A 13,889-nucleotide genomic window follows, 5' to 3' on the forward strand; every position below is an offset into this window, starting at 1 on the left:
AGTTTACACTAATATATATTAAGTTAGCAATAGAACTAGGCATCAAAAAACAATAAACAAGTAAAATACACAAATAGTGCACTCATTACTTACCTTAAAATATTTGTAGTCTTAATCTAGGGTGAGACAAGTAGTATTTATTGTAAGAAATCAAGTGTGGTATGTATGGTAGTCAGCCGGGCTACCATACCAGATAATATTCTATTACGTTTAAGCATCCCAGTGTGATAAAATGCATATACAGTTCACTCATTACTTACCTTAAAATATTTGTAGTCTTAATGTAGGGTCAGGAGTGAGTAAATGAGATAAAACGAATAAATGAGAGAATGAATGAGTACGTGAGGAAGGACAGGCGCAGAGTTACGTAAACAAACCAGGCAAGCGCAAGTTTTGTAAACAAAGTAAGTACAGTGGACCCCCGGTTTACGATATTATTTCATTCCAGAAGTATGTTCAGGTGCCATTACTGAACGAATTTGTTCCCATAAGGAATATTGTGAATTAGATTAGTCCATTGCAGACCCCCTAACATACACATACAAACGCACTTACATAAATACACTTACATAAATACACTTACATAATTGGTCGCATTGGGAGCTGATCGTAAACCAGGGGTCCACTGTATACATGTCTGGTTTGTGTACAAGTTATACTGTGTACAAGTTGTCTCTACATTGATATGGTAGAATATAAAGAACACTCCCATTCTCATGTAATACCATTTTTAGAAGAAATGATGCTCTGAGTGAAGGCATTGGAAACAAGTCAAACAAGTCACTCTGTCTGACTTTTTTGGGTTATCCTAGGTTCTCTACACATATGCTGTTATATATGATAATCTATGTAACTGTATTTGTATATACCTGAATAAACTTACATACATACAAAAGTTACAGTTTTCTACAGTTTCCCCCAGTAGCACATTTTCTCTGATGTTGGACTAGAGAAAATGTTATTCTTACCGTCACTTGTAAAAGTCTGGCTACCTCACCTCATATTTTGTTTATTTATTTTATTGTGGGGTGTATTTATCATTTTTATATGTTATGTATTGTGTTTATTATATAATTTTGGAAAAAATATCATCACTGGATTTATGAAAATGTGTATATTAACGTAATATACGACATTTAATGAGACTCGGTGATTATTATTATTTCTAATATGGCGTCACTTGTTTATGTTTATTTATTCTACTGTGGGGTGTATTTATCATCTTTACATGTTATGCATCATGTTTACTATATAATTTTTGAAAAAATATCATAGATGGATTAATGAAAATATGTATATTAATGTAATATACAACATTTAATGAGACTCAGTTATTATTATTATCATTACTAATATGACATCTCGAGACATAAGACACTCTTACTGATTTTAATGTGTACCTGCATGCCAGCACAGGGTGTAAGTTTATTTAGGTACAGGTATACATTAGTATAATTATCAGAGTATATATAAAATATGAAATAACTGAAAAACGCTTGAAATTTTGGAGTTTCTAGACATAATGGCGAGACTTAGTGCTTAAGGATCTCACTGAGAATGTAAACAAACTGGGTGGGGCATGATGACTGTATTAGAAAGACAGGTGGGGGAGCCGTACAGTTTTGGTCATAATTTGAAATGACCGTATTAGCGGAACACCGTAAAGCAAAACGCCGTAAAGCAGGGCCCTACTGTATAAAGTCACATGTGCAACTAATGCGACATTATATTGTGGCAGCATTTCATTTTCCAGGAGCTTTGTCAGTCTGTTACAAACATTTCTCTTTCTAGTTTATTAATATGTAATGCAAATTATGGTTGAATAAGATAATGTAAAGAATATTAGTGTTCAATTTATTAAGGTGTGGAGAAGAGGGTGAGTGCAGTAAGCTGAGGCTGGTTAAGAAGGGAGAAAGAGGGTGTCACCCACCTATCCCTCAGTCCTTCACCCCACAGCCAACCATCCCAGCCATCCTCCCTGTCCTCTGTTGCCTGCCATTCATTGATGCATATTAGCTGTGGATATGTGCATCAACAAAAATAAGCAACACAAATAATAAATTTACAGTTCTTTACCTTCTTTCTTTTTAAACATGCAGGCCATCTCCCACTGAGGCAGGATAACCCTCTGCCCCCCCCCCCCAAAAAAAAAAAACTCACCATCATTCACACTATTATTGTCTTTGCAGAGGCGCACAGATGCAACAGTTTAGATGTCACTCTAAACAGCAAATATCCCAAATCCCTAGTTTAATGTGCAAGCACTATACTTCCCACCTCCAGGACTCAGGTCTGGCTAACTGGAGTTTCCTACTACTGTATGTACCAAATAAAAATGAGTAGATCCTACTCAGCATAGGCTGATGGGGCATGCAGTTCATCTCTATTCTTACCATACCACGGGCGGGGATAGAACCCGTGATCTGAGAGTCTCGAAACTCCAGACCGTTGTATTAGCCACTGGACCAGCTAGCCACAATAAGATTCGCCCAACTAGGTATATTTCTACACCATAGGAAGGTTAGCATAGGCACCACTGCGACCACAAATGCAAGTTTTTACAGACGAATCTCCAGCTAGCATGGCCATGACAAACTCTAGCTCAAGTCCCCTCAAAGCCATTAACATGACTCACAAAATCGTAATGACACGATTGCAAACAAACCATACCACAGGCGGGAATAGAACCCGCGATCTGAGAGTCTCAAAACTCCAGACCGTCACGTTAGCCAATGGACCAGCTAGCCACAATAAGATTCGCCCAACTAGGTATATTTCTACACCATAGGAAGGTTAGCATAGGTTCCACTGTGACCACAAATGCAAGTTTTTACAGACGAATCTCCAGCTAGCGTGGCCGTGACAAACTTTAGCTCATGTCCCCTCAAAGCTGTTAACATGACTCACAAAATTGTAATGACACGATTGCAAACAAACCATACCACGGGCGGGGATAGAACCCGCGATCTGAGAGTCTCAAAACTCCAGACCGTCAAATTAGCCACTGGACCAGCTAGCCACAATAAGATTCACCCAACTATTCGCCCAATTATTGTGGCTAGCTGGTCCAGTGGTTAACGCGACAGTCTGGAGTTTTGAGACTCTCAGATCGCGGGCTCTATCCCCGCCCGTGGTATGGTTTGTTTGCAGTCGTGCCATTACGATTTCGTGAGTCAACTCTTGTGAAGGCTTACTCAGCCCTGTAACAACTTCAGACAGTATTACCAAGGCTGGCTCCTCAGACAGTATTACCAAGGCTGGCTCCTCCTCAGGAAAATTAATGAATAGAAAAAGAAATAATAATTCACAAAGATAAACACTTTATTATTTATTAATGCAAAGATAAAACATTGAAATATGAAGATGTATCGTACTTGAAAGAAAAATGAAAAATAAAATAGAAAAATGACATTTGAATTCAGCGCTAATATGTACAGTTATACTGGGGTGTCTGGTTGAGGTTGACACCGTCTTGTAGAAATTGTAGCCGTTGCTTATGATGTGGGGGGGGGGTCACAGGTGTCGAGTGACAACCCAACATCTAGCTCTTCACAGAGTCTATAGCCTTGAATAGTCAGTCCAGATGACAGGAACGTAGGTTCTTTACTACTGCAAAGATGAGGGGTAGTGTCCTGTACAATTAATCAGGTAGGTAGATTATAAGGTGACGTCCCAAGACCGTTTTCAGTACGTCTCCTTCAACACTTCTCGTTGGTTGGCAGGTGACCAATCTGTCATTCCAAGCTGGAAAGAGACAGGTTACCCATTGCTTAAGAAATCACTCTCCATGATAAGTGTAAGATACTTAAAAAAGGTGGTGATTATCGAAAAGTCTCATGTGGAGCTTAAAACTGAAAGGACAAAGTTTATTATTGGTCAAAAGTGAAGCTTTCAACCAATATCCACTAGAATAGGAGCAGAGGCTTTTACTTATAGTTGTGCTGGGAGCTGTGAGTCGAGTGATTACTGTTTGGCCGGAGCCCCACACGTCACCTTTCGGGGTGGGGAGAAAGGGGGGGGAGGGGATAGCGGGAGCTAGACTGACCCTTCCTTAACAAGCAGCCAGCAATCAAATTATCGTTACCATATACAATGGACCCCCGGTTTACGATCAGCTCCCAATGCGACCAATTATGTAAGTGTATTTATGTAAGTGTGTTTGTACATGTATGTTTGGGGGTCTGAAATGGACTAATCTAATTCACAATATTCCTTATGGGAACAAATTTGTTCAGTAATGGCACCTGAACATACTTCTGGAATGAAATAATATCGTAAACCGGGGGTCCACTGTACTCGCTCGCTACTCCTATCTGTTGAACTTTTCCCTCACAACTCTATTCTTATGTTCTCATGCAATGGTTGGGTGTAAGTAGGACATGCCCAGCATGGACCAGTAGGTCTACTACTGTGCTTCTCTGTTCTTATGTTCTTAGGCAGTGGTTGTGTGTGAATAGAACTTGCATTGCTCTGAAAATATTATCAAGTTTCAATACTATTTTTATGTTTTTGGTACTGTTTTCTAAGTTTTGGTTAGAATGTATTTCACTTCATAATCAGTTGACCGTTATATTACATGGTTTTATTTGGCACATTTTGGTTACTGCACTATTGAAAAATTGCCGCACAATTTTATACAACACTGTAAAATTAACTAACACGGTTCGGTTTGCAGGAGGGGACAAAATTTGGAGAGTCGCCTGTGGGATATTTGTGATAAGGAAGAAAAGCCTAAAAAAGTGTGTATGTTTAGCACAGGCTGGTTCCACAACTTTAAGTTCCATAATAAGTTATGTAATAAGTTTTCTGGCAAAAGTGCTTCAGCTGATCATACAGCAATAATTTCCCTGCTGAATTGCAGGAAATTATTTCTGAGGGTGGCTGTACTCACCTATTTGTGGTTGCAGGGGTCGATTCATAGCTCCTGGCCCCGCCTCTTTGCTGATTGCTACTAGGTTCTCTCTCTCCCTGCCCCATGAGCTTTATCATACCTCGCCTTAAAACTATGTATGGTTTCCGCCTCCACTACATCACTTTCTAGGCTATTCCACGGCCTGACTACTCTATGACTGAAGAAATACTTCCTAAAATCCCTTTGATTCATCTGAGTCTTCAACTTCCAATTGTGACCTCTTGTGTCTGTGTCCCTTCTCTGGAACATCCCGTCTTTGTCCACCTTGTCTATTCCGCGCAGTATTTTATATGTCGTTATCATGTCTCCCCTGACTCTCCTGTCCTCCAGTGTTGTCAGGCCGATTTCCCTCAACCTTTCTTCGTAGGACAATTCCCGTAGCTCTGGGACTAGTCTTGTTGCAAACCTTTGCACTTTCTGTAATTTCTTGATGTGCTTGACCAGGTGTGGATTCCAAACAGGTGCTGCGTACTACAGTATGGGCCTGACGTAAATGGTATACAGAGTCTTGAACAAATCCTTACTGAGGTATCGGAACGCTATCCGTAGGTTTGCCAGGCGCCCGTATGCTGCAGCAGTTATCTGATTGATGTGCACCTCAGGAGATATGCTCGGTGTTATACTTACCCCCAGATCTTTTTCCTTGAGTGAGGTTTGCAGTCTTTGGCCATCTAAACTATATTGTGTCTGCGGTCTTCTTTGCCCTTCCCCAATCTTCATGACTTTGCATTTGGCAGGGTTAAACTCAAGGAGCCAGTTGCTGGACCAGGCTTGTAGCCTGTCCAGGTCTCTTTGTAGTCCTGCCTGATCCTCATCCGATTTGATTCTTCTCATTAACTTGACGTCATCTACAAACAAGGACACTTCTGAGTCTATCCCTTCCATTATATTGTTCACATATACCAAGAACAACACAGGTCCTAGGACTGACCCCTGTGGAACCCCGCTTGTCACAGGCGCCCACTCTGACACCTCGTCACGTACCATGACTCGTTGTTGCCTCCCTGTCAAGTATTCTCTGATCCATTGCAGTGCCTTTCCTGTTATGTGTGCCTGATCCTCTAGCTTTTGCAGTAACCTCTTGTGAGGAACTGTGTCGAAGGCCTTCTTGCAGTCCAAAAAAATGCAGTTGATCCACCCCTCTCTCTCTTGTCTTGCTTCTGTCTCCTTGTCATAAAACTCTAGTAGGTTTGTGACACAGGATTTTCCTTCCCTGAAACCGTGCTGGTTGTCAATTATACACTTGTTTCTTTCCAGGTGCTCCACCACTCTCCTCCTGATGATCTTCTCCATGACCTTGCATACTATACACGTTAGTGATACAGGTCTGTAGTTTAGTGCCTCATGTCTGTCTCCCTTTTTAAAAATTGGGACTACATTTGCCATCTGCCATACCTCAGGGAGTTGCCCAGTTTCAAATGATGTGTTGAAGATCTTTGTTAATAGCACACACAGTATCTCTGCTCCCTCTTTAAGGACCCATGGAGAGATGTTGTCTGGTCTCACCGCCTTTGAGGTGTCAAGTTCGCATAGCAGCTTCTTCACCTCCTCCTTGGTTATATGTACCTCATCCAGCACTTGCTGATGTACCCCCCTGTTCTGATTTCCTGGAGTCCTACTGGTTTCCACTGTAAATACTTCTTTAAATCTTGTGTTGAGCTCCTGACATACCTCTTGGTCGTTTCTTGTGAACTCCCCATCACCCTTCCTCAGTCTGATTACCTGGTCCTTGACTGTTGTTTTCCTCCTGATGTGGCTGTACAACAGCTTCGGGTCAGTCTTGACTTTCGATGCTATGTCATTTTCATATTGTCACTGAGCCTCCCTTCTTATCTGTGCATATTCGTTTCTGGCTCTTCGGCTTATCTCTTTATTTTCCTGAGTTCTCTGTCTTCTGTACCTTTTCCATTCTCTAGTGCACCTAGTTTTTGCCTCCCTACACCTTTGGGTGAACCAAGGACTCGTTCTGTTCTTCCCATTATTTCTGTTTCCCTTGGGAACAAACCTCTCCTCTGCCTCCTTGCATTTTGTTGCCACATAGTCCATCATTTCTTGTACTGGTTTTCCTGTCAGTTCCCTCTCCCACTGAATGTCTTGAAGGAAGTTCCTCATGCCTGAGTAGTTCCCCCTTTTGTAGTTTGGTTTTTCCCAACCTATTCCTGCTACTCTCTCCACTTGGAGCCCAACTATCTAGTCGAAGCACAGAACCACATGATCACTAGCTCCCAGGGGCCTTTCGTACATGATAACTTCGATGTCCGAACTACTCAAGGTGAATACAAGGTCCAGTCTTGCTGGTTCATCCTCTCCTCTCTCTCTCTGGTAGTGTCTCTAACATGTTGATGCATGAGGTTTTCCACTACCACATCCATCATCTTGGCTCTCCATGTTTCGGGACCCCCATGGGGCTCCAGGTTTTCCCAGTCAATCTCCTTGTGATTGAAATCACCCATAACTAGTAACTTTGCTCCCCCCATGTGTGCTCTCCTGGCCACCTCGGCTAGTGTGTCGACCATTGCTCTGTTGCTCTCATAGTATTCTTCTCTTGGCCTCCTGCAGTTCTGTGGTGGGTTGTACATTACTGCAATTATCACCTTATGTCCCTCAGACTGGATTGTTCCTACTAAGTAGTCCCTTTTGCCCGTGCCATCCATTCCTTCCATTTTCTCAAAACCCCACTGGTTTTTAATGAGCATTGCAACTCCTCCTCCCCCTCTCCTCCCTCTGTCTTTCCTGAGGATTTGATATCCGGATGGAAAGATTGAATCTGTTATTATTCTGATGAGTTTTGTTTCTGTGAGTGCTATTAAGTCTGGGGATGTCTCCTTGATTCTTTCATGCCACTCCTCATACTTATTTGTTATTCCTTCTGCATTTGTATACCACACCTTCAACTTCTTTTTTAAGACTGTGGTCTGGGAGGTATATTGGGGTTGGGGAAGTGGGAGACCTGATAAGGAACTATGGGTGGTTGCTGTGGGGGTGGAGTTTGTAATGCAGTGGATGGGGGCATTGGATGTGGCATGGGTGTTTTGGTTTAGATTGGTTGCACTGGGGTTGACCTGGTTGGGAGGTTTCTATAGGAAGTTGTGAGGGAGGCTGTATTTGATCTTCTTCCTGGGTCTGGGATCTCCTGTCTCTTCTCTATCCCCTCTCTTTCCTCCTTTCACCTTTGTACCATCTCTCTCAGTTTCTGCCTTTCTTCTTGTGTTCTGTCGTGGTCGAGATACACCTTCCTGTATGCCGGCATGTTCCTTAATTGTGCTTTTTCCTGCAGGATCCTGTTCCGAGTCGATTCTGCCTTGAAGGTCACTTTCACTGGCCGGGTTCTTTTTTCTACAAACCCCCCTATTCTCCGAAAATTTTCCAGCTGGGTCATGTCGTCTTCTCCTATCACTTTTATGATGCTTTCAATTGCTTTTTTTTCTCTTGTTTTCTTGCTTCATATGTTTCCCCTTCAATTTTCTGGAGCCCATACACAAAGACTGACCTCACCCTTTCATTCTCCCACTGCATATCCTTGTGTATCCCCTCATTCAATTTGATTTCCTCCATTGCAGCTTTCCTTTCTTCAGTTTCACTAGCTAATGTACTTGGGCTCAGTGGCCTGTCATTTTCCCTTCTCGGCTTTCCCTGGGCTCTGCTGTGGTCTGTTAGGGCCTCCACATATAGCTTAGCTCTTTCATTTACTACAGTCTCCTCTGATAGAGCTTCTACATGTAGTTTTGCTCCTTCTTTCCCTACAGTCCCCTTATTTGTGACTGAGGTAGCAGTTTCTGATGTCAATCCCAAAATGTTCTTTAGTTCTTTAGGCTGTTTCAGATTTTTCAGTTCCTCTTCCTAACTCTGTATCCTAGCCTCTGCTGCTTTGACTTGCACCTCCCACTTCCTGCTTTCCATATCTATCCTCTCTTCCATTCTCATGCTAAGTTCTTCTAGTTTCTTTTCCCATTCATGTTCCCTTTTTATGAGCTCTGCTGCCCAATCTTCCTTTGCAGCTTCCTCCTCCTGTCCCATGGTTTTTCTTCCTGCTCTCTGGCAAACCATTTTTGTTTTATCCTGATTGCCTCAGAGTGGGAAACCTATGTAATTTTGTGTGTTATGTTAGTAGTGTGTATGTCAGAGTGTGGGGGGGGGGAAGGTAGAGGAGGAACTGTGGCTATGTGGTGGAGGAGTGGGGAGGGGGATTTAGGGGGAAATATGGGGAGTGGGAAGGAGGGAGAAGCAGTGGGTGAGTGGGAGAGGGAGAGGGGAAAGGAGGGAGAGGTGGGGAGGGGGAGGGTGAAAGAGGGAGGGGTGGGATCAGGGGAAGGAGTGAGATGTAGGTGGGGCGGGGGGGAGTGTATGTGTGAGTCTGGATATGTGTGTGTGTGTGTGTGTGTCTGTGTGTGTGTGTAATTATGTGTGGAATTATGTGTGGAATTTTGTATAGGTTTATTATGTGTCTGAAAAGTAGGTGACTTGTGCGTTGGAGTGTAATGTGGAGTCTCAGCGGTCCTTGACTGACCACAACTTCTTGTGACCAGACCCCCACCCTCCTGGGACTTGACCCGCACCTACTTACAATGTTTTCCTTTATGCTTGTCCTGCCACCTAGCTTATAGTAACTTACTCGCCTTGTTCAATGGATTACCAATTGCTATTCCTTATTGAATATTTGAGTGCCTATTCTTTATCGTGCTATGAGAGACCATTCACAATCAGCTTGGTGGTTAAGTGGAACCTGGAACTCCACACCCAAACAACCACTCATAGGTGAATACAGTACTTGCAATGCAGCTGTAGCAGCCTATAGATTGTCCAGCTCGATGTGACGTCCTGGCGTAGATCCACCTCAATTTCTTCTCGTTAATAATGTACCCTGTTCACTGTATTTCTCTCACTGGTCACACGATTTTCACTTTATTATCTTTCTTGGGTGACACGTGACAACATCGCCTTACCACCCACACTAGCCTGCCCGCTCTGACTGCGCCACCACGTTTTACTTTCTAGATCACTTACAAAATTGTGGCTCTCCCCACACTTATGTGGCTCAGGCAGATTGTAAATCACTTCTAGGATTGTTCACTACCCTAACACACTTAGCAACCCTTGCAGAACACTTGGGTTGCCCTCAAAAACACTTATATTCGCAGAGCACGGAAGGCGTGACTCGCCCGCTTGGTGTCCCTACTCTGAGCCACATTAGGTGTTTAATGCTGATGAGACAAATGTTTTTTGGAAGAAAATGGTAACAAGAACTTATATCAGTCAGCAAGGGAAAAGTGCACTGCACTTCAAGGCAGCAAAGGATCACTTCACCTTGCTTCTTTGCGGAAATGCGTCAGGTGATTTCAAGTGTAAACCCATGGCTATTTACTGCTCAAAGAATCCTTGTGCTGCTTTGAAAAGTGTAGATAAAACCACCTTACCAGTAATTTGGAGGTCAAGCCAGTCAGCATGGATGACAGAGGAAACATTTATTGACTGGTTTAACCCTTTCAGGGTCCGTCCCGTAGATCTATGGCTTTACGTTCAGGGTCCAAACCGTAGATCTACGCCATGAGCTCAGCTCACTCTGATAAACTGTGAGTGGTACATTTGGGCCTAGATATGAGAGAATACATCTATGTGGTATGTGTGCACCACATAAAACAGATCCTGCAGCACACTGTGTATAATGAGAGAAAAAAATTAAATCATGATTTTTCGATTAAAACAGCAACTTTGCAGTGTTTTTTCGTATGTTTTTTATAGTTGTATTTGCGATTTCTTGGTCTCATTTGATAGAATGGAAGACATATTACAGATATAGAGATGATTTTGATTGGTTTTAGCATTGGAAATGGCTTGAAACTGAGCTCAAAGTAGCGGAAATGTTAAATTTTTGCCGATATTCAAGAGTAAACAAACGACCTCACACATCTAATACACGTCAGCTGGTGGGTCTAATATACATTCACAAATATGGTGATGATATTTATACAATTATTACAGTATTGCATAAGAGTAAATCTTCTATTTTTTGGTGTGAATAAAAATTCATTATGTGAATAAAAAATCAAAATGGAATTTATTTGTAAAGCCTCAAAACATAACTAATGAACAGAGGAAATGTTAGTTTAGTGCCAGGAATGCCTACATTGTTCATTCTGGACCCTATTTTGAAATTGGAATATTTTGAACTTTGTGTTAAATTGGCCAAATTAACAATTTCCGATAACTTTATTTTGTAGTTGAAACAGTTGACTTGGCGATTTCTTGTGCTCAATCGATAGAATAGAAGTAATACTAGTGAAATAGCTAAGAATTTGGTTGATTGGAATAATGTAATTGGCCTAAAATGGGAGTCAAAGTCGGCAAAATAGCCGATTCGTAAATATCGCTGACACATCAAAATTCGCGAGAGCACAATTTCGTCAATTTTCCACCAAATTTCGTACTTTTTGTTTTATTACCTTCACAAAAAGATTCTCTACGATTTCATAAGAAAAAATAACAAATATTTTTTTTTTAAATTCTTGGACACTGGTGCCTGACTCCAGATTTGGGCCTTGGACCCTGAAAGGGTTAAGCATCACTTTATTCCTGAAGTTAAGTTATATCTGCACAGCAAGAATATTGCATTTAAGGCTCTCTTCATTCTTGATAATTCCTGTACTCAGTCACGAGCTTTGCTCGAAGTGACCCCACATGTAAAAGTTGTGCAGTGGAACCTCAAGTATCGAACTTTCTTCTTTCCAGACGGCTGCTCGAGTGCCGTTACCGAACGAATTTATTCCCATCAGGAATAATGTAAATTAGATTAGTTCATTTCAGACCCTTAAAAATACACTTATAAAAGCACTTACAAAAATACACTTACATAATTGGTCAAGTTGGGAGCAGTTCGATATTTGAGGTTCCACTGTATTTTTACCTCCAAATACATCTTTTATACAACCACTGGTTTGGGGAGTTATTAGGTCATTCAAGTGTAACTACACAAAATAAGGTATGAAAAAACTAGTTGCATCAATGGACTCTGACTCCAACCTGGCAGTACCAAGTTTTTGGAATAAATTTAATATTGCAGATGCCATTTGCTATGCTAGAAGTGCACGGAATGAGGTGACCCAATCAACATTAAATGCAGGCTGGGAAAAGTTATGGCCTTCAGGAAGTTGTTCAGCTAGCAAGGAGATTACCAGGTGATGGTTTTGAAGATATGAATGAAGAAAATGTGAACAAGCTCTTAGAAGATGATGATGGTGAAGACAGGAGTCCAGAGGAAATGTTGGCAGAGCTTGATGCACAGATACAAGGGAGCCACATAACAAAAGAAGATGAAGAAGAACCTGAAGAAAAACAGTTAACACTGCAGCAGTTATGCGAGCAGTTCTGTATTATTGGTAAAGTTGCAGACTTTTTCACTGAAGAGGAACCTGACAAATCTAGAAACAGTGCTTTGAAATGTAGTCTAGACCAGCTGATGATGCCATACCGTCAGCTGTATAATGTACTCCAGGGTAAAAGAGCCCAGAGATCTATTTATGCACACTCCAATGCATCCATCGACTTTAGTACCAGAACCTCTACCATCCACTTATGCCAACAACCAACAACCATACACCTCAGCCCAGTAGGGCCAAACCATGCATCTCCACTCTCTTCACAGTCATCCACAAACACCAGCTTTGTAGTCTTAAGCAGTAAAAACACAATACTATATGATGACAGTGAACTACAATTACATATTCACTTTTATTTTTGTAAGATCTGTTGGTCTTAAAAAAAGTTGTTTGGCTTTTTGAGGGCTCCCATGAACGTAACCCTATTTTTCCCATAAGTTCTTCAGTTTATCTAACACAGTTTTACCTAACATGGCGTTCTCAGGAATGTAACTACTGTGTAATATAACATTCTACTGTATTTATACTTTTAGAGTCCCTCAAAAAATAGAGTAGTCTTATATTTGAGATATATGAAAAATTTATAATTTTTTGGGTAAAAAATTCAAAAGTTGACCTATACTTGCCTTTGGGTGATACTGAAACAGTGTAGAGACCTTAAGAGTGGGTTTATGACTGACACTATTGTGCATAATAATTCAGCTGTATTCTGTCACATTAACTGGACTGTATGTACTATATTTTTGTTTATGACTGTGATCAACTTAGAGCAGATGCTGTAGAAGTAGGAAGTACATTACCTGCACTCTTTTGGAAGGGTGGGGATTTTGCAGTTTGAAGGGTCATTTGAATTGTAATGTCCACACCTGGAAAGACAGCTATCGAATAATAAGTGATTGTGAATATGTTACCTTTTTTGGCTCACCCTTTCTCAGTAGGAGACAGTGTGTGTGTTTATTTTTTTTTTATTTCATAATGTCGTGTATTGCATAATTTATTAACACCATTTAAGAATTATTTCCTTATATTACAACAGAATACCAAGAGGATATCTGCTCTCCCAACTAAGCATGTGGAAGGTCCACATGGCTGCCAAATCTGTTCAAAACATTTCCATAAGGCTCAGTACTTATTACGACATCTTCGCAAGCACACTGGAGATTTTACATGCCAGTTTTGTTTGAAGGTCAGTTAAGATGATGCCTGCAATTTGAAATAGGGAAGATCTTCATGCATTTTTTTTATATTTAGCTATTACTCATTCTGTCCCTTTTTCTCACCACTCTCTTAGTAAGATCATGGGACTTGCCATGAAGGCTAAACTGATAAGTAAGTTATTTTAACCCTTTTGGTGTTGGTCCTGTTATGTCACAGCTTTGAAGCCAGTGTCGGTCCCATTGTATGACACCATGAGCTCAGTTCACTCAGATAAGCTGTGAGCGGTAAATTGGGCCTAGATACGAGAGAATGGGTCTATGTGGTAAGTGTGCACCATATAAAAAAAATCCTGCAGCATGCAGTACACAATGAGGAAAAAACTGCAACTGTGTTTTTGGTTTACAACATTGATTTTGCTGTATATTTTCGTATTGGCTTTATTGTTG

General features: G+C 41.2%; 1 protein-coding gene across 2 annotated transcripts in view; it reads left to right on the forward strand.

The window, feature by feature from the left end:
- The window catches only part of LOC128706601 (PR domain zinc finger protein 15), a 132,752-nt gene that overhangs the window by 117,408 nt on the left and 1,455 nt on the right, over positions 1-13,889 (forward strand). For both annotated transcript variants that reach the window (XM_070087941.1, XM_070087931.1), the window contains one exon: positions 13,322-13,471. In XM_070087941.1, coding sequence (XP_069944042.1) covers positions 13,322-13,471 — 150 coding nt within the window. The remainder of the gene's footprint in view (positions 1-13,321; positions 13,472-13,889) is intronic.

The sequence above is a fragment of the Cherax quadricarinatus genome, chromosome 2, assembly GCF_038502225.1.
Source record: "Cherax quadricarinatus isolate ZL_2023a chromosome 2, ASM3850222v1, whole genome shotgun sequence".
NCBI classification, from domain to species: domain Eukaryota; kingdom Metazoa; phylum Arthropoda; class Malacostraca; order Decapoda; family Parastacidae; genus Cherax; species Cherax quadricarinatus.